The 20,160-nt window shown below is 42.0% G+C and overlaps 1 protein-coding gene across 1 annotated transcript in view; it reads right to left on the reverse strand.

The window, feature by feature from the left end:
• Positions 1–3,565: 3,565 nt before the first annotated feature.
• The window catches only part of LOC138789620 (SITS-binding protein-like), a 36,025-nt gene continuing 19,430 nt past the window's right edge, over positions 3,566–20,160 (reverse strand). The window contains exons 3-10 of the mRNA XM_069968353.1: positions 18,948–19,155; positions 16,558–16,708; positions 16,224–16,418; positions 14,867–15,138; positions 12,379–12,515; positions 9,673–9,794; positions 8,398–8,577; positions 3,566–4,347 (exon numbers count right to left, since the gene is read on the reverse strand). Coding sequence (XP_069824454.1) covers positions 4,171–4,347; positions 8,398–8,577; positions 9,673–9,794; positions 12,379–12,515; positions 14,867–15,138; positions 16,224–16,418; positions 16,558–16,708; positions 18,948–19,155 — 1,442 coding nt within the window. The 3' untranslated portion in view covers positions 3,566–4,170. The remainder of the gene's footprint in view (positions 4,348–8,397; positions 8,578–9,672; positions 9,795–12,378; positions 12,516–14,866; positions 15,139–16,223; positions 16,419–16,557; positions 16,709–18,947; positions 19,156–20,160) is intronic.

Below are 20,160 nucleotides of genomic sequence, written 5' to 3' on the forward strand. Positions count from 1 at the left end.
TCATCCCCTTCCCGGATTCTGATTAAGTTATATGCTCCCCATAAGTCCACCTTGGAAAACCATTTAGCTCCCATTATCTGGTTGAACAAATCCGGGATGAGGGGTAGCAGGTGCTGGTTCTTGACCGTAATTTTATTCAATTCTCTGTAGTCAATACAGAGCCGAAGCCCTCCGTCTTTTTTGCCTACAAAAAAGAACCCCGCCCCTAAAGGAGAGGAGGAAGGACGAATATGACCCTTACGAAGACTATCCTTTATATATTCCCGCATAGCCTCCCTTTCAGGACAGGACAGGTTAAAAATACGTCCCCTAGGAAATTTGACACCGGGGAGTAAATCAATTGAACAGTCATACGGTCTATGAGGAGGTAATAGATCCACTGCCTTCTCGTCAAATACATCCGCATAATCTGACAGAAATTCTGGAATCTTCTCCTGCCCAGGGGAGCACTCGGCAAGAGAAACAGGAATACAGTGAGAAATACACTCAGGACCCCACCGAACAAGCTCCCTGCCAGACCAATCAAACACAGGGTTATGTACCTCCAGCCAGGGTAATCCCAGAATCACATCAGAAGATAAATTATGCATAAGAAGAAAATCCAGATTTTCAACATGAACAGACAAAAACTTGACTTCTAGATGGGGGGTTATATACCGTACGTCCCCTTGGGCAAAGGGAGCAGAGTCAGCCCCAGTAATATTCACTGGGCACCTGAGCCGCAGGGGACATGCCTCTAAACCGGAAAAAAACATAAGGTTAATAAAATTTGCAGAGGACCCAGAGTCGATCTGGGCATAACCAGAAATGTTTTTTTCCCCCAACCTCAGAGAAATTGGCAAAAGTAGTTTATTCTTTTGGGTGAAGGTTACCTGTGCGCCTGAGTGACCCCCTCGATAGTCGCTCAGGTGCCTGGAGCTTTCTGGCAGTTGTTCCGGTCTGAAAGGACATCCTCTTACGCAGTGTCCAGCTTTGCCACAATACAGACAGAGGTTGTTATGCAGACGGTGTGTCCGCCTGGCCTTGGCATCTGTGGCCTCCACTTGCATGGGTTCCTCCATAGGGGGTGAAACAGGAGGGGAAGGTTTAGGGAAGGAAGTCGGAGAAAATGAGGTTCTGTTATGGTCTGGGGTACCCCTCTCCCGCTGTCGGTCCCTCAATCGTCGGTCCACCCGGATGGCCAAAGTCATGCTTCCCTTGAGGGTGTCAGGACTCGGGTAAGCCACTAAAAGGTCTTTTAGCTAGTCACTCAGCCCGGCCCGGAATTGGAACCGGAGGGCGGAGTCTTTCCAAGTGGAAAGACCGCTACACTGCTGGAACTCTGAGCAGTACTCCTCAACCGGACGTTTACCCTGCCGTAACATGGTCAGTTGTCGCTCAGCATTGGCTGCAGTGTCCGGGTCATCATACAGCAGACCCAATGCGGAGAAAAACCTGTCAACTGTCTGCAAGTCGGGAGAGTCAGGTGACAGGGAGAATGCCCATTCCTAAAGGGGGGCCCCTGGAGAAGGGACATAACTATGCCCACTCTCTGAGCCTTGTCTCCAGAGGAGCAAGGACGCAGCCTGAAAAACAGATTACAACCCTCCCGGAAGGTGCAGAAACTTCTCCTGTCCCCCTTGAATTTCTCTGGGAGCTGAACTGGAGGCTCAGGAGGTACCGGGGAGGTCATAGTAAACTGTAGGGGGGCCGTCTCCTGCTCTTGAACCCTTTCAGCCAGCTCCTGCACCATGGTGTTGAGCTGCTGCATGTGGTCCACTATGGTGGTCAAGGCGTCCATGGTGACCGTGAGGCAAAATCAGTTGGCTGGTTAATCTGTCAGGACTGGCAGGTGTAGACAAGACAAGAGACAGTGGGCCCTAGATCTTAACCCACCCACTGTCACCTGCCTACTTGCCTCAGTCGACCTTAGGCGGTCGCGGACAACCACGAAGACGTTCCCTACGCTACGTAAGTGAACACACAGAACAGTACAGACAGACGAACACAATAAAGAGTAATGGAACAAGCCAGGTCAAACCACACGGGCAACGAAGTACAAAATCAGCAACACAACGGGATAGTCAAAAGTCAGGCAGAGGTCAGAACACGGGTACGTCAGGCAGAAAAGGAATAGGACGGGGTTTGCAGGAGTAGGACAAGGGGAGCTGGGACCAGGAGTGAACCTAATTAACCAGCGCTGGAACTCTGTCTTAGCTTTGCTTTATACTGAGTAAGAGCCCGGTCCGGATCCTCATTGGACCGGCGCTCTGATCCTCCAGGCTGCAGACAGGCAGAGAACCCAGTCAATCACAGAGACCAGACAGGTGTAAAATCAAGTCCAGAAGCTTCTCAGCTTAACTCCTGCAAAGCCAGAAGCTGAGAAGCAATCGGGTGTGGCACACAAAAGCAAAACACCAGGCCCAGTTCAGACCAGGCTACTGCAGATTCCTGACAATGTGTCTGTATAGTGTATGTCATCATCTGGATTATCCTTTTAATGCCATCTTTTATCAAGTTATAGTCAAATATGGTTAAAAAGATTGCCCTCCATTGAATAACATTATGGGAAGGCCTATTAATGAGGATAGTTAGGCCCTCATATAATGAAGCTTTGGTGCGGTCCCCATTCAGTATCAGTAGTTCCTCCCTTTTCCAATCTCCTGTCCATGTGTAGGGCCAGGCAGCTCCCCTATCCATACATTGCTACCTGTGAAGAAGCACATGACTTACATGTCACTGTGTCTCCTCCATAACAGCACATTGTGCTCAATAAGGGAGTGCAAGTGATGAAAGGAAACAGTGCTGAACCTGTGCACAGATGTATTATTGGAATTACAAGTATGGATGCCCTCTTTTTATTTTAGATATTTTTACTTTTTAATACATGAGCCACTACACCCTTAAATTCACTTAACAAAACAGCTAAAACAAAGAGAGATCAGCTAACTGAAGTATCAGTTTACAGCTGTCCATAGATTTCTATGATGACAAAATGGGGAAGGAGGGGAAGGGGCTAGATAAAGACATAGGAGATAGACACACAAGGCTCTAGCAGCTTGTATTAACTATTATATACACTGTTCAGTACTGCTATATAATGTCCTCCATGCTGCTGCTGCTTCTAAGGTTTTCTATACCAATATAGGAAAGCCAGATCCTTTTGTGTATGTGTGTAGGGAAAAATAGAACCAGTTGATATTTAAAAAAAAAAAAACCCTGCCATATACAAGTTATATACTAACCAGAGTGCTACTCCTTATGTTCACAAAAGTCTACATCTGAAGGTTACCGGAAAATACTGTAAATGTTTTCTTTCTATTTTTTGGTATGTTACTCAAACATTGTAGTGTAGATAGTGGTCTGCTGCAGTGGTGTGTATAGCCATTTTTTTATTGATAACCTAAAGCAGAGGTCCCTTACATCCTGTAGATTTTAAGACCCTTTTAAATACAGCAAGTAGTATTAAGCCAGAATGTGTATTAACATATAAGGAGATACAGTAAAAAAAAAAAACTGCAGTAATAGAACCAAGGTAAGTAAAATATGTTAGTTTAATGTCACTATAACCAAGCATCAGTATTTTCAGATCAAACATGGTAGACAGAAGCAGCATTAGATCCTTATTTTCATATTGAGAGGTAGATTTTGTAGTTGATTTACTAAGACTGGCAATAAATATTATATGGTTCAAATTATTTTTAAATTGCAACACACACAAAGATTTCATTTCATTTCATTACTTGCGAGTGCCTATGATACATTGTAACCCCTACTGTAAATTATAAGAATATTGAAAGTCATATAACACGTATCTGATTTGGGGAGTGCTTCTAAAGGTGTCCATACATCTTGAATAAATGATGGCTGAACAATGGTTCAGCCATCCTCCCCGTACACACGAATAGTTGGCACAGCCGAGCATTTCAGTGTTCTGTATGGACAGAGTTAGATCATTCTTGCTGCGACTTATCTTACCCAGAACAAAGGGATCATGCCTGACCCCTATGACCAACGACTTCATCTGTTGGTGGATGGTTGGGAGAGCCCCATACACCATATACAGACGGGTCTGGCCGACTAAAGTATAAAATGTATGGGGACCTTACCATACACTCATCTCTTAATAAGAGACACATCTACTTAGTCTTCTTAGAAGGGATACAAGTATTTTCTACTAAGTGTTTTAACCTATGATCTTTTCTTAATAAAAACTGGAATTTCGTGCAGGCTGCAGTTATAGTTCCATAGTACTGTGCCTCCATCAAACACCTGGGATGTACTCATGTCCACCCATTTATAGTCTTTTCCGGGCAGGAAAACATCTCGCTGGACTTTGCCTTTCTCTGTGATAGGAGCAATCAGCATCTGAGAATAGATAGAGAAATAAAGTCACAGACAATTCACTATGGTGATGGTTAGATGAGAAGTGTGCAATGGCAAATGTTTACACATCTGAGATGTGTTGGTGTCCAGCCTGATATACTATAGTTACAAGACAGACGAACATAGCAAGATAGAAGATTGTCAGCAGAAACACCTGGCCTATCTAGTCTGCCCTTATATTATTACCTTAGAATAGATATATGTGTATCCCAGGCAGGTTTACATTCAGTTACTGTAGATTTACCAACCACATCTGCTGGAAGTTTGTTCCAGGTATCTACTACTATTTCATAATAATATTTTCTCATGTTACCATTATTCTTACCCTCCAACGAATCTCAAATTGTGTCCCCTTATTCTTATGTTTAATATCTTCATGTTAACATTCCCTCCTTAACCTTTTTTAACCCTTTAACATATTTTAAGATTTTGATCATGTCCTCCCTTTCCCTTCTTTTCTCCAGACTATTTAGATTTAGGTCTTTCCTGATAAATTTATTGTTTAAAGTCATCCCAGTAATCCCAGTTTTTCTATGTGCTGACAGTGTCAGTAAGGCGGGCCTTAGCCTCCGTTGGACCACCTCATCACAGGGGGAGCGTGGCTAACAGCACCGGACCAAGGCATGGAGAGGGTGCTCAATGGACTCTAAGTGCCGCCTAGATGACACTGTCCACCGATGAACTAAAGTGATTTTAGAGCATAAAGAAGACAAAGACAAGCATCTAAGATTGTGGACGGTGCAGAGAACCACACAAGTGGAGAACGAGGAGCAAGTGAGCGATGACCTGACAGATTTGCTCCTAAATATCAGGCCGTCTATTACAACCCTAAGTTTGCACTTAGACAGCTACAGTAAATGTTTTGTAACCAGTCTCTGTGCAGAATACACTCTAGTTATGACATCTCTCTGATATCTATCCTTCATCCAACCACAAATCCACTGAACTATCCAGGGATTAGGTCCAATTTACAGTAACTTCTCTATTGGCTCTTTAAGGGGAACCATATCAAAGCCTTTGATAAAATCCAGATAAGCAGCATCACCTTCCTTCTTTTGTAAAGAAATCAATTAGATAAGATATTTTGAGAATCTGTGTTTAGAATTATCTATTCTGTTGCCGTTTCAACCTGTCTGCAGTATCCGAACAGGAAACAGAATAAGGACTGTCATAAAGTGGGTCATTTTGATTAATTGAAAGGGTTGTCCAGGATTGAAATTTTTAAATATTTTTTAATAGAACTGAAACAGATGACAGATTAAAAGCACCACAGTTGTCTTGAACTGTGTTTGGTATTGCAGTATAGCCCCAATTAACTTAATTTACCAGGTCTGCAATACTGGACACACTTATGTACTTATGTATATAAGGTTGTTAAACATCCCATTTCAGAACCTTGGGTATTAATATTGATTTGGTCACTCTTTGCACAATTACAGTCTTTTCGCATTTTTGAGCATGCCGATTTATTTATTTATTTATTCTTTATAAAAAAGCAACACATTCCATATACAAAATTAATGTGAACAGAGAAAGGCAGTAACAGGTGCAATAATTTAGGTGCAAAAGGATATTGTAGAACTGAAATGTTTTTGCCTATATGTGTAGAATCTTCTTCTGAACATATGCAATGTCGTGGCGAGAGCAGATGTTCCCGGAATTTCTACTTTTGTAGTGGAAAGAATTATTAATTGGCTCCAACTTCAAAATGCGTCTTTGCACCTCTTGCCTTATACTTTGGACTTTGTAATTTATTAACGCTGAATGTGTTGAGCATTCGGCACATCGAATAAAATCAACATCAAAGCGACAGATACTAATATGATCCATAAAGCTGTTTGAACGGGATCATTGCGTAACATGACTGATTTTAACCAATAAACTTTGGAATGTTAACAACCAGAGAACAATGGGCAATATTTCAAACACTGCCCGATACAGCATCCAGCAGCTTCCATTTATAAAACTAGAAAGGCCATAAAAAGAAACACATGGAAATGGTAGAGTCTTTATTTTTTTATGTATATCTTGGCTAATATTTTTGAAGTGATGATCATTATTGTGGGAATATTGACTAGCACAATCATATGTTGCATATTTAGGGGAATTTACTAATATAGTCTAATTGTTAGGTGGTGCAAACTTCAAGAATTAGAATGATCGACATTTATCATAGTGGTTCAGGATTATCGATAAACCTGGTGACTCTATACACCGCCTATTCTAAAGGCCCTATTCCATTGGCTGATCGTGTCAAAAATCATCAGCTGCCAACCGCACATTGCTACGCTTAATAGAGATGTAGGGCCGATGGCTGATGAATGAGTAAAGAAAAAAAATAGTTATACATGCCTCTCCGAGTTCCTTAATGTACTGATAGCTTCAACCCACTCGGTGCAGTGTCTGAAATGGCAGGCTGCTTAGTGAGTCATTGGCTGATGCACTGTCCTGTGATTGGCTGAGCGGCCTGTCACTTCAGACACAGGGGGAGCAGGACAAAGCTAGCGGCACACCAGGGAGCATGGAGAGGTATGTATAACCTTATTTTTTTACACTTATTAGGTTACGGCTCTTGCTGCATGACTATCATGTTATATATGGGCTCAGTAAGCGAGTGCCGATCTAGCAGATTGGCGCTCGCTTACATAAAGTCATCGGGCCGTGTAATACGGCCCTAAGTGTGCTCTGTTGAATTTTAGTTTCCACAAACTACAGTACAGAAAACTTGAACTATTTTATTTTGCAATGATGAAATCATTTTTGAGGAGTCGTCTGCAGTATGTTGTTCAGTTCTAGGCACCAATTTGTGGAAAAAATTACTGAGAATACAATAAGTAAATAAGCTAATAAGGAGCAGGGGAATCTTAGTTATGAGGAAAGATCAAAAAGTGTAAAATTTTGCCCTTGAGAAGAGGGGATGTTCTTTCATGTAAAACCTCTCAGAAGACAAGGATGCAGGAGGCTATTTCTTTGCCAGAACAAAAAGGTTAATGGAGTTGGCCACTTTATAGTTAAGGTATTTAGTGTACAGTATTAGGCTGGGTTCACACTATGTATATTTGAGGCAGTATTTGGTCCTCATGTCAGGTCCTCATAGCAACCAAAACCAGGAGTGGATTGAAAACACAGAAAGGATCTGTTCACATAATGTTGTAATTGAGTGGATGGCCGCCATATAACGGTAAATAACTTCCATTATTTCAATACAACAGCCGTTGTTTTAAAATAACAGCACATATTTGCCATTAAATGACGGCCATCCACTCAATTACAAAATTATGTGAACAGAGCCTTTCTGTGTTTTCAATCGACTCCTTGTTTTGGTTGCTATACAGCCTCAAACATACAGCCTCAAATATACATAGTGTGAACATAGCCTAAGTGTACTCATTGCACCTACTGACAGCAGCTTCCTGTGTACATTCATAGAGCTAATATCAGACTCCCCTCCTCCAGGCTGGGCTGCCCTGCTCTGTGGTGATTCTGTCCATAAGATTGCTGACATAGAGGAGCGTGTGACCATGCCCCGCCTCCCAGTGTCCACCACTGAGCCTGTATATGCCTATGGTGGACACTGGGAGTGGGGCAAGGTCACATGTTCCTCCGTGTCAGCCATCTTATGGACAGACTGACCACAGAACAGGGCAGCCCAGCCTGGAGGAGGGGAGTCTGATTTTACCTCTATGAGGTACACAGGGAGCTGCTGTCAATAAGTTATGTGAATACACTTACTTATACTAAACATAAAACAATTTTACTATGAAGTGCCCAACTCCTTAAAAAACATTTTTACTACAAGAACTGTAAATCCTCCTTTGGACCAATAGGAGGAAACAACGCTGTAAAAGTAACCATAACTCTTATTTTCATCCCTATCTTTACCCCCACCCTTGGTTGAATATAATGGCCATATGTCTTTTTTTCAACTGTAATTCTGTAAATTACTGCTAGATTCTCATTATACATTATATTATCATTATACATTATATTCTCAATATAACTGTCAATAATATTAAAGTATGTTGCTCTTACCTCATCTCCAATTAGAAACTCATTATCTACTGTGAAAGCCACTGGATCATCTGGACTGAGCCACCAGACAGGTCTGAAGATGGGGATCCCTGTGTTCAGCCAGTCTTCTGCATATTTTAATAGGAGAGGAACAACCAAATCTTGATGCTTTTGTAGATATAGTCTTGTTAGATTCAGTACCTGAAATGACCACAGTAAATGAACTGTTCCAGTAATATGGCACAATATACTAAATACATTTTCTATGCTGCGCATAGAATATGTAAATTTTGTATAAAATTAGAAAATTTATTCCCACTAAAGGCCCTATTCCACGGAACGATTATTGGCCGTATTTGGCACATATCGGCCGTTACGGCCGATAATCGTCCCGTGGAATAGAAGGCAAAGATCAGCCAACATCGTTCATGTCGACTGATCGATGCGTCGTTTGTCTTTCAAACATGTTGAAGAACAAGCGACTGATACAGCAGCGATCTGCTGCCGTGGAATAGGAGCGGCGGCAGCAAAACGCTGCTGTATGCTATGGGCTGTCCGGATGATCTAGCGATCACCTGGGCAGCCCCCTGCACCTTCCTGCGGCACCCAAGCGGGTAACGAGGAGCAAACAAGCGCTATGTCGGCCTGTGGAATAGGACCTTTAGAATATATATTTGATAAGACAGGAGGTCTATTTATGGGTAATGGAGTGGTGCACTGGCAGTTTTTGAGGTCTGCTGCTAATGTATCTACAAGCAGCCAGTGAGCAATAAAGTGCTGTGCATTGCACACTAGCGCTCAGCCAAGCAGGATTTATTTTTGCTTCGGCAAGACTGAAAAAGACTGCTTCTTTTCTAGACTCTAAATAAACTATGAAATGTGATCCACTACAGGAATTGGCACACTAGTAAAAGATTTCCTTAAGAAACAAAATAACCTTTAAACCAAAGCTTCATAATGAGCCCTTGTGAGAGTGTGTTGTCTTGGCTGTGTGTTTAGGGTCATTGTCTTGTCGGCCCAGTCAGAGATCCAGATGACTTTGGATCAGGCTTTCATTAGGAATATTTCTGTCATCTCTCCAGTCAGTTTTCTGTTTTAATAAAATTGGAAAAATTTCTAAAATTGATGGAGGTGGTGGGGAGTGGGGGGTGGGGGGTGGGGTTCTCCTTTTTTCTTTTTCTTTTTTACTTTTATATTAGCACAAGATCTCAACATAAAAATGTGCAAATGTTAGAGGGTGTGAAGACTTTTTGAATGCACTGTACTGCTGATATCAATTATTTGTGAACAACTTACCCAGTTATCACAGCAAACCCATGGTGGAGTATTAAATGACATAACAGGTAGAAAAGTGACAATTTGCAGCCATCTAATAAAAAGTTCTTCTTCTGTTATGAATTCATCAGCTAGTGTCCCGCCTGTAGAAGAATACAAATGAGGAAGAAATTGAAAGAATTGTACACCTTACACGCATGAATGCATGATAAACAGACTTCCCACTGCTTATTTGCATTGCTTAAGATAAGATAAGCAGGTTTCAGAAAGCAGCGAGAGTAGATTAATCAGGGGACGGTTAGTGATATCACAACATCAACACTTGTAGGCTCTGCTGACCCAGTCATACACTCTTAGGCTATGTTCACACAACGTATCCTTTCATTAAAGTACGGCCGTTGTTGAAATCAGCAACAACGGCCGTACCTTTTGCGAAAAGATACATTGCCTATTCTGCTGTGGGATCCCGGCCGAGCGTATACACATAGTATACACTCTAGCTGGGATCTCTTGTGGAGCCGCAAATAACTGACATGTGAAGACTTTTTGAATGCACTGTATCGATAACATCAATGATTTGTGAACAACTTACCCAGTTATCACAGCAAGCTACTAACACAGTACTACACAGTACTAAATGATATAACAGGTAGAAATGTGACAATGTGTTGAACTGTAGCACTGAAAACTGATTGTGTGTATTACCAAAGTACTGTTTATTGCACAGCAATAGGAATAAAAATAAGCCGATTTAAAAAAAAAAAAAAAAAAAAAGAAAACTGAATGGACATCTGTTGTGATCTTTTACTCTTATGGTTGAATTTTCACACTTGTATAATTACATATAAAAATACTGGAGCACATAATATCTTTCTATTTTCCACTTGTTCATAAACTCATTAAAACAAAATTAGCATGAAATAAGTGTCTGTGGTGGATAATTACACTGTCTAAGAATTTCCATGCAACACAAGGCCAAATAAGCCTGTTCTGTATAACTGGATGAATGTTTAAAGTGGTTTCAAAGTTATCATGATCTCAACTGTCTCTCCCCACCCAAAACAGGTGTCAGGACCGGGAGGCTAAGCTCTAGTGAGGATAGAAAGCACGGCCCACCTAAGCTTTGTTCATGTACTGTGCAAATGTAGCCCACAAACCTGATTATATCACAATCTCACAAAGAAAACTGCAAGAACAATATTTTTTCTCCCACTAGGCTAATATTAGCAGGTTTATTGTTGACACTGATAGATATGCATATTATCATCACAGGGTCCTGGCCTGAATAATGTGGCACATTGTTAATAAGAAGCAATGTATACCAATGTATACCATGTACCTGGGTCTTTTTTTATTTGGTTAGATGACACCAAATAGCTTCTGTTATATACTTAGCTTATAAACTCAGCTTCTCATCTAAAAGGTTGTCATTATATTTTCCGATTTAATTTATGGGCTAAATTATTGAACCATAACTGAATAAAGTTTCTTTTAACCTCATAGCACTCAGTCTAGTTATTTGCTTACTGTATATGGGAAACAGATCACTGATTGCAGGGAGACCAGCCAAAGATAACACTGCCAGCTGCCAGTTAAAGAGTTCAATGCAGTGAAATTGCATTGCTCCCTGGGAAATACAAACATGCAAAAAAAAAAGACATTCTCAAAACACAAGACTAGCCAAATATCCCACCGGGAAAGGCCCAACCAAGGGGTGGCTCCTGTTGGCAAACCACCAAAACCACAATATTAAGTGGCCCTATAAGTCACTGTAATGATGAGGGAAAGGCCAAGTATCTATCCACAGACAGCTGTTTCGGGGTCTTGCCCCTTATCAGCATGGAGCAGGATTCTGGCTAAGTGGGAGCAATGCCTAGTAGGGCCATACAGGAAACATATCACTGATTTCCGGGAGACCAGCCAAAGATAACACTGCTGGCTGCAGTCTAAAGATCTCAACACAGTGAAATCTCTACTAGACATTGCTCCCACCTAGCCAGAATGCTGTTCCACACTGATGAGGGGCAACACCCGGAAACTGTCTGTGGATGGATGCCTGGCCTTAGTTTTCCCTCGTCATTACACTGTCTTATAGGGCCACTTAATATGTTGGTTTTGGTGGTTTCCCTACAGGAGCTACCCCTTGGCTGGGCTCTTCCCGGATATCTGGATAGTCCTGTGTTTTTAAACTCTTAAATGAGGCTCCATGGGCTTTTTTTGCATAGTTATTTGCTTAGACCACTACCGGAAAACTCTCTAATGTGTATGCTTCCCAACTCTCCCCCAACAAAGGAGGAGAGAAGGATTGGGCATGATGGATTTCAACTTCTTGGCCCTATTGTTCTAAAAGCGACAAGCTTCCTCTGGAGATGCCAGGCAATAGCTTACCCCTCATGTCTCCATTGAGAACTCATTAATGTTCACAATTAGCAAACATTAATGTGTATGGTGAGATAAAAAAAAATACATGTCAGCCAAATAAATGTTTAAGCAACAGCTATTGCAGATATATTGCCACCTTTAGTCTTCTTCTTCCATTTTATAAGTACCATTTTAGAAGATTGCAAACACATTCCTAGAATTCAAGATTTTTGGGGTCAGATTGGAGTCATATATAACATTTTTTGTAGTACAGTATACAGTGATGGAGATGTTAGTAAGGGTGTCCCATTATAGCAAGATCAGGTAGTTTTCATAGATAACTAATGCAAAAACAACAAGATTTACCTATTGCATCTGGAATGAAAAAATTGTATCCTAACAAGCTGTAGTGCAAGACAGAAGGGATGATTCCTTTTAGTCCATAATGGCTCCAATCTGACCGAAGTGGATGCATCTGAACAAAGAGTGGCAAATGATTTGATCTGATGACAAAGAACAGATTATAGGTTTAAAATTCTTTATGCCATTCATAATTTTCACCTTTAGCAAATTTCTCAATATTGTTTTCACCAATTACAGTTGTTTAAGTTTAAAGGTCCCTATACATGCTATACATATATCATCTGTACCCACTGCTCGCGTCTATATAGGGTGTACGGGGCTCTCCCAACCATCCACCGACAGATTATAGAGATAGGGGTCAACTTAAAGGAAAATCACTGCCCGACCCCTTTTGTTATCAGAGAGATGAGCCGCCACCAGGACAGGTGAGAAAACTGATGGCTGGACAGTCATTTGGCCGTCAGTTACTGAAGGTGAGTGGTCACATTAACTCCTAGCTGATCTTCAGAAAGGGCATGGAGAAATGCATTCACTGCTGAAACTGCATACACTGCCGAAGTCACAAAGCATTGGCCCTGCTTTTGAATTTCCACTTAGGGCCCTATTCCACCGGACGATTAACGTTCAGATTATCATTAAATCGTTCGAATGTAAACGATAATCGTTCAGTTGAAATGCAGTTAACGATTAACGACCGAACGAGAAATCGTTGATCGCTTTATAAGACCTGGAACTATTTTTATCGTTGCTTGTTCGCGAAGCGTTCGCAAATCGTTCGCATTGAATAAGACGTCGTTCAGTCGTTCACAGTAGATACGAACGCAACAGCGAACAAATACCGAAGAAAAAACGGTTGCAAATACGATCATAAGTAACGATTATCGTTCCATGGAAATGAGTGAATGTTTTCAGGTCTTTTGCAATAGCCGTCGTTTGAGATCGTTAATCGTTAACGATTATGTGAACGATAAACGTCCAGTGGAATAGGGCCCTTATTGAATCAGTGCCCGAAGTGGGATACTTCTGCTGCCAATGATTTCCTGAGCCAGCAAAACCACATGCCAATCCCGAACCCCGAATTAAGACTGGGATTGTGTGAGAACAGCAGTGGCGAGAAAGGCAACTACAGGCTGTTTTACTGTAACTCTTACCACCTGCCTATGCAAAATACTAAAAATAAAAAAAGCACAGCCGGATAACCACTATATCATATAATATAATACCAAAAGAACTGCTGATCTTAATTCTAAAAGAGGCAGAAAGAGGCCCATATCTGTGTGTGCCATTGTGGAAACTGTACAGAAAGCAGAGGTTTTCTAGTTATATATTAGCCCTTTTCTCTATCTTGATAGAATACAGTGCCATAAATTGCACATGTTTTCTATTTATGTCATCAGAACGAATAAATTGATTTCTACTAGGGATGGTCCGAACCCTCCGAGGTTCGGGTTCGTATGAACCCGAATGCTCGGCATCAGATTCACGCTGTCTGCCCAATCCGTGGAGCGGGTGGACACAGCGGGAGGACCGCCTGGAAAACTGGGATACAGCCTATGGCTATGGCTGTATCCCAGTTTTCCAGGCGGTCCTCCCGCTGGATCCGCCTGCTGCACGGAGCGGGCAGACATCGGGAATCATTACCAAGAGTTCGGGTTCGTATGAACCCAAACCGAACTCGGTTCGGACCATCCCTAATTTCTACCCCTTGTGTTCTTTAGTCTCAAACTGCATCCATTTGCTTATCCAATGTGAAAATGGATTTTTCAAGGGCAGCTATTAGGCATATACACTCACCGGCCACTTTATTAGGTACACCTGTCTAACTGCACGTTACCACTTAATTTCTAATCAGCCAATCACATGGCGGCAACTCAGTGCATTTAGGCATGTAGACATGGTCAAGACAATCTCCTGCAGTTCAAACCGAGCATCAGTATGGGGAAGAAAGGTGATTTGAGTGCCTTTGAACGTGGCATGGTTGTTGGTGCCAGAAGGGCTGGTCTGAGTATTTCAGAAACTGCTGATCTACTGGGATTTTCACGCACAACCATCTCTAGGGTTTACAGAGAATGGTCCAAAAAAGAAAAAACATCCAGTGAGCAGTTCTGTGGGCGGAAATGCCTTGTTGATGCCAGAGTTCAGAGGAGAATGGGCAGACTGGTTCGAGCTGATAGAAAGTCAACAGTGACTCAAATAGCCAACCGTTACAACCAAGGTAGGCAGAAGAGCATCTCTGAACGCACAGTACGTCCAACTTTAAAGCAGATGGGCTACAGCAGCAGAAGACCACCCGTTACTAGCATGGTGTACCTAATAAAGTGGCCGGTAAGTGTATGAAGACAGTCATATCCTAGATCAATAATTGTAAAGAACAGAATTAAAATAAACTTCATAATTTGTTAAGTTGATGGCAATCCATGATAAACTAAATGATGTTTAACGGAGTAACTACAAAGAAAGGCATTAGACAATCAGGATTTAGTTGCCTTACCGTGTACTTGAAGTAATAATTGCAGAATTTCCAAGTTTTGCAACTGCTGCTGCTGCTAGATATTCAGTGTAAGAGTCACCCTCCAATCCTTTGGGAGCTTGTATTGAATGCTCTAGAAATGTGTTCCCTTCTGCCCCTTCAAAGATGACATATTCCGCCCCAAGCTTCTTTATTAAATTAATCAGATTTGTAAAGTACCATTGCATCGCAGCTTCATAGGTTATATTCAGTCTCACAGAAAACTCTCCTTTCCATTTTGTCAGGATTGGAGTCTATGGGAAATAAAACATGAACTGATCATATGTTGTCCAGCTAGTTGACATATACTACTTGACTGCTGATACTTAAAGGAGTAGTCCGGTGATTTATAAAATCAGGCAGCAAGCAGGGGCAGAGGAGAAATTGATCACAAGTACGGATTAACCTCTTCCCGTGCCTGTGATGAGCTGCGGGACCGACCTTGAGACCACCGCCAGAAGGCATTTTCTCCGGAGCTGTGATCACGACTGTGGGGGAAAGGGCCTGTACTGACTGATGAACTGGCCGCTAAGCCAAGTAGTGACTGGAGCAGCGTCCTGCCCCAGTTACTGACTGGTTAAGCGGCCAGTCCATCAGCCAGTTCATGTTGCGTCAGTGACCGAAATCACGGTGTCTGACGAGGTCCCGTGTCCCGTCCCACCGTTCACCATCGTCATGAGGAGAGGTAAGTTAGTACTTGTAGTCAACTTCCCCCCTGCTCCTCCCAGCTGGTTTTATAAATCACCTGACTACTCCTTTAAAATGAGCATGTCCTCATTTTCATGCTGCCTGAAAGACGAGTCACTGATATGGTGCTTGGTAGCTTTTGCCTGCTCCCACAAGAGGCGGCATCCAACTTGTCAAGCTTGTTTTGCCCAACATACATGACTCTTTCTATAGCATTTTACATTGTACAGCAGAATTATTTTAATGTTAAAGAGAAACCCATAGCCTCTTCTGATCTGTTAAATTAAATTAATGTACTCCCCATATAATAATGATTCTGGAACATGTATCATTAAATAGCCAAGTGGGTGTAACCAGCTGGGGGGGTGTCCCTACACTTTCTGATATTGCTAGTTTTGATGGGATAGTGACACCCCGGTGACACTGGTGACACCCAAATTCAAATATGATAGGTGGTGCCTAACTACATTATTTGTATGGGAGACATCACAAGTACAACCAGAAAATTATGGGGTGGATAACATTACTGGGCCATAGGAAACGGTAAGGTAACTCATAACCCACCATGCAGGAAAAACCCAGGAATAAAAAATATAACTAGATAAGGTTTTCCATCTAAGTAAAAAACTAAAGAATTAAAAATGATATATACCAGTGAGCCATCTAAACGTGAGCGGAGGCTAAGCCAATAGTTGTCTTGTCCTTCATTCAGATACTTCTGTAGTTGTTCTGAGTTAACACTTTGGTACAGAGATGAGGTTATCGAAATGTTCAGGTTCTTAATAGTATATGGATCTCTGCGGTGTCTTTGAGTCTCTCCACCTTGGTCTGTGATTGAAATATGGTCCTTGAAAAAATAGGTAAAAATATGTTTAAAGTGTAATTAAAAAGTATTTTAGATAATAGAATTGGCTTCTAAATTTTGTTGAACGTTTTATTTTGCTGGATCTTTTTACATTTTACACAGTGTAGACAAGCCAGCTTACCTTCATAGAAATTATAGTTGTGGAATGTTCATTGAGCGATATTAGGCTTTCTCCTATACCATGCCTCTTTAATTTATTATGGAACGATCTTACTTCTCTTTCTAGTTTTGCTGCAGAATCGGATACCCCGTAGTGCTTCCAGACTGGCATCCTGTAATGGTGACATAATAATAATTACTATATTAATATTAATATTACTGTACTGCCAAAGAATGTTGAAGTACTTCATACTCTTGGTGCATGAACCATGGATTCAAATAATCTAGGTAGTGGAGGGTTTATTGCAGGGGCGTAACTAGAAATGGCTGGGCCCCATAGCAAACTTTTGATTGGGCCCCCCCCCCCGACTGACCAGTAACGATCAAGTGAAGTCATAACTACATAACTGCTAGCTCTGGTCAGGAGTGCTTGTAGTTAAAGGGACATTTGCAAAACTCAGGAGACCAGCAGGGCCACCCGGTGCTGCAAATGATGACTGCTCAGGGGGCTCAGTGTATTGCAGGAGCAGGCCATGGGGCCCCCTGATGCGGCGGGCCCCATAGCAGCCGCTATGGCTGCTATAGTGGTAGTTACGCCCCTGGTTAATTGTTAACTTTTATAGAGCTCCAGGGTAACGGAGACCTTTATAGTAGTAAGGTGGTTATTGTAGTAGTAAGGGGGTTAATGGAGATATGCCTGATTCACTGAGATAGTGTGTTATTGGTATAATCCCTGACTGATACTGTTAATGCTAAGTTTACACGGGACGATAATTGGCCCGATCGCACGATTATAGATGTCGGAGTAATGTTTTTTTTAAATAACAATCAGCGTTTTGATGGTACGATATATCGAACGGAAAAATCATTCCGATCGCCGCCCCGATCGCCACCCCTGCCGCCCCGATCACCACCCCCGCTCCGATCGCCACCCCCGCCGCCGCTCCGATAGCCCCGCCGCGAGCATACCTTACCTCCTCGGCGTAGCGGGTGTTCGAAATTCCTGGCTCCCCTCTTCAGTGCATTGATTGGCTGAAGAGGGGAGCCGGGAATTTCAAACAGCTCCTCTTCAGCCAATCAGTGCTCCTCTTTAGCACTGATTGGCTGAAGAGGAGCTGTTTGAAATTCCTGGCTCCCCTCTTCAGCCAATCAATGCACGGCAGCACTGATTGGCTGAAGAGGAGCTGTTTGAAATTCCCGGCTTCCCTCTTCAGCCAATCAGTGCACGGCAGCACTGATTGGCTGAAGAGGAGCTGTTTGAAATTCCCGGCTTCCCTCTTCAGCCAATCAATGCACGGCAGCACTGATTGGCTGAAGAGGAGCTGTTTGAAATTCCCGGCTTCCCTCTTCAGCCAATCAATGCACGGCAGCACTGATTGGCTGAAGAGGGGAGACGGGAATTTCAAACTGCTCCTCTTCAGCCAATCAGTGCTACCGTGCATTGATTGGTTGAAGAGGAGAGCCAGGAATTTCAAACAGCTCCTCTTTAGCCAATCAGTGCTGCGGACAGCCGGACTTTCGCAACGACTGTTTACACGGAACGATCTGCGAATTTTTTGCGAACAAGGAACAACGATTTGAGAACATGTTGAAAGATCAAAATGAACGATTTCTCGTTCGTCGTTTGATCATTCGCTGCGTTTACACGTACGATTATCATTCGAATTTTATCGTTATCGCGCAAATTCGCACAATAATCGTTGCGTGTAAACGCACCATAAGGATGTGATATTTTGTATATTTAATGAAGCCATTACAATATGGCGCTGAGCTTCTAAACACAGATGTTTACATAGCTTAAAGACACAAGCCTTAGTAGAAGAACATACGCCCCCAGGGTGTATACATATACTGGCTGCCATCTTTGAATGAAGGAGATCCACCACATCAGTGTGCCAGGGTGTTTGAATCTCAATGCACACTATGAACTTATAGCTTGTAATTTGGAAAAGATAGTCAGTATGACAGCACTCTTGAGGTAACATCCCTTATGAACTACATCAGCATTTCTCAATCAAGATCTTCAAGTGGCCCCAACAACTGTTTTACATAACACTTGCAGCATTGGTATGATAAAGGATCGAAGAGTAATAGTACCAACTTTTTAGCTCTAGGTTAAACGAAGACCTACCATAATTAAGTTAAATGGGGACTTTAAGGAACATTTATCAAGACTGGTATACTCGTACACCATACTTAAATAGAGCCCAGTTCCCATTTACCTTGCCGGATTCACTAAGGTATGCACTCCTCTTAGTACAATCATCGGGACCTTCGCTTGTCATATGTCTCGAGCATGTGTAGATTTCTGCATGGTTTGCCCCTGATTGCAGGCTTAAACCATGATAAATTAGGCGCAGGCAAGCCACAACTGTTTAAGGAATCCCCTTGCCTGTGATGTTTTTCAGTTACCTGACAATGTTGAGGTTTGGGATCATCCTCTGGTTGTTATACAGCTGGTGTCCTATCTCTTGATGAACAGTCTGAATGGTCTGTCCAATGCATATGGTATACTGCAATGGAAACCTCTCTGTGCTTGCTGGTGTCTCCACACAAAAGTGTTTATTCTTCTCAATTGTCATGGAGATTGGAGTATTTGGATTGATCAGCACTGAAACCCCTATATAAAAAAAATAATAATTTACACACTTCATTGCAGAGAATATTGTCCTTTAATCACTTAACTCACCCTATTTCCCGGCAGTAGCAGCAGAGTCCTGTCTGTGTATTACAGCCATGATCGTGCTGCTCTAGCATGAAGAGAGTGTCCGCATCCTCCCTCTCTACAGGAATGGATGTCTGCAGATTGATCACAGGGGGTACAGTGGCAGATCCCCCACAATTTGTCTGAGACCTATTTCGTCAAAATTTTTATGGCCTAGGTCATCAGCTCAAGCAGGGCTCGGTCAAAACTTCAGCCATTTTAAGGTGAAAATTTTTGTTTGTTATTTTTGCCAACTTTTCTTGTTCTATGGCCTAGACTGTAAAACCATGTGTTTGTCCAGTTTTGCTTAGCATGTTACTAATATACACAACAAATATACATATTTAATTCAAATATATTTAATTAGCCTTGAAATGTTGCAGAGTTCCACTGTACATTATAGTCTATATAACATGCGAGGCATTACACATACTAGAAGTTATAAAACAGTGTCAATATTTCTAAGGTCCCCAGTAACCTAACGGCCTTCTGTAGACTGCTTGCATAGAATATACTATTGATACTGTACACAACCATCCCATGTTGACAGTAGACGGCCATTACTTATGATTGCTTTGTTTTGTTCCATATTTGCAATGCTCCATAAGAGAGCTATCAATATTTTAGGAAAGTGTCAATTATTTACAAGGCTTTCTTTATTATTGTCTATGAGGAACCTAAGACTTGGAAGTTGGCCCATGAGACTAATCTCCTAAAGTAAAGTAGTAATAGTAGTAACTGGTGCTTTATAAGTGACCAACTGCCTGGAAATATTAAAGGCAATAAAAGGTAATACAGTTTATCTAAAGAATAGACACATGGACAAATATATAGGAAAATGAATTGAGAATATGTATTAGAACTAGAGATGAGTGAACCTGGAGCATGCTCGAGTCGATCCGAACCCGAACTTTCGGCATT

Source organism: Dendropsophus ebraccatus, chromosome 4 (assembly GCF_027789765.1).
Source record: "Dendropsophus ebraccatus isolate aDenEbr1 chromosome 4, aDenEbr1.pat, whole genome shotgun sequence".
NCBI classification, from domain to species: domain Eukaryota; kingdom Metazoa; phylum Chordata; class Amphibia; order Anura; family Hylidae; genus Dendropsophus; species Dendropsophus ebraccatus.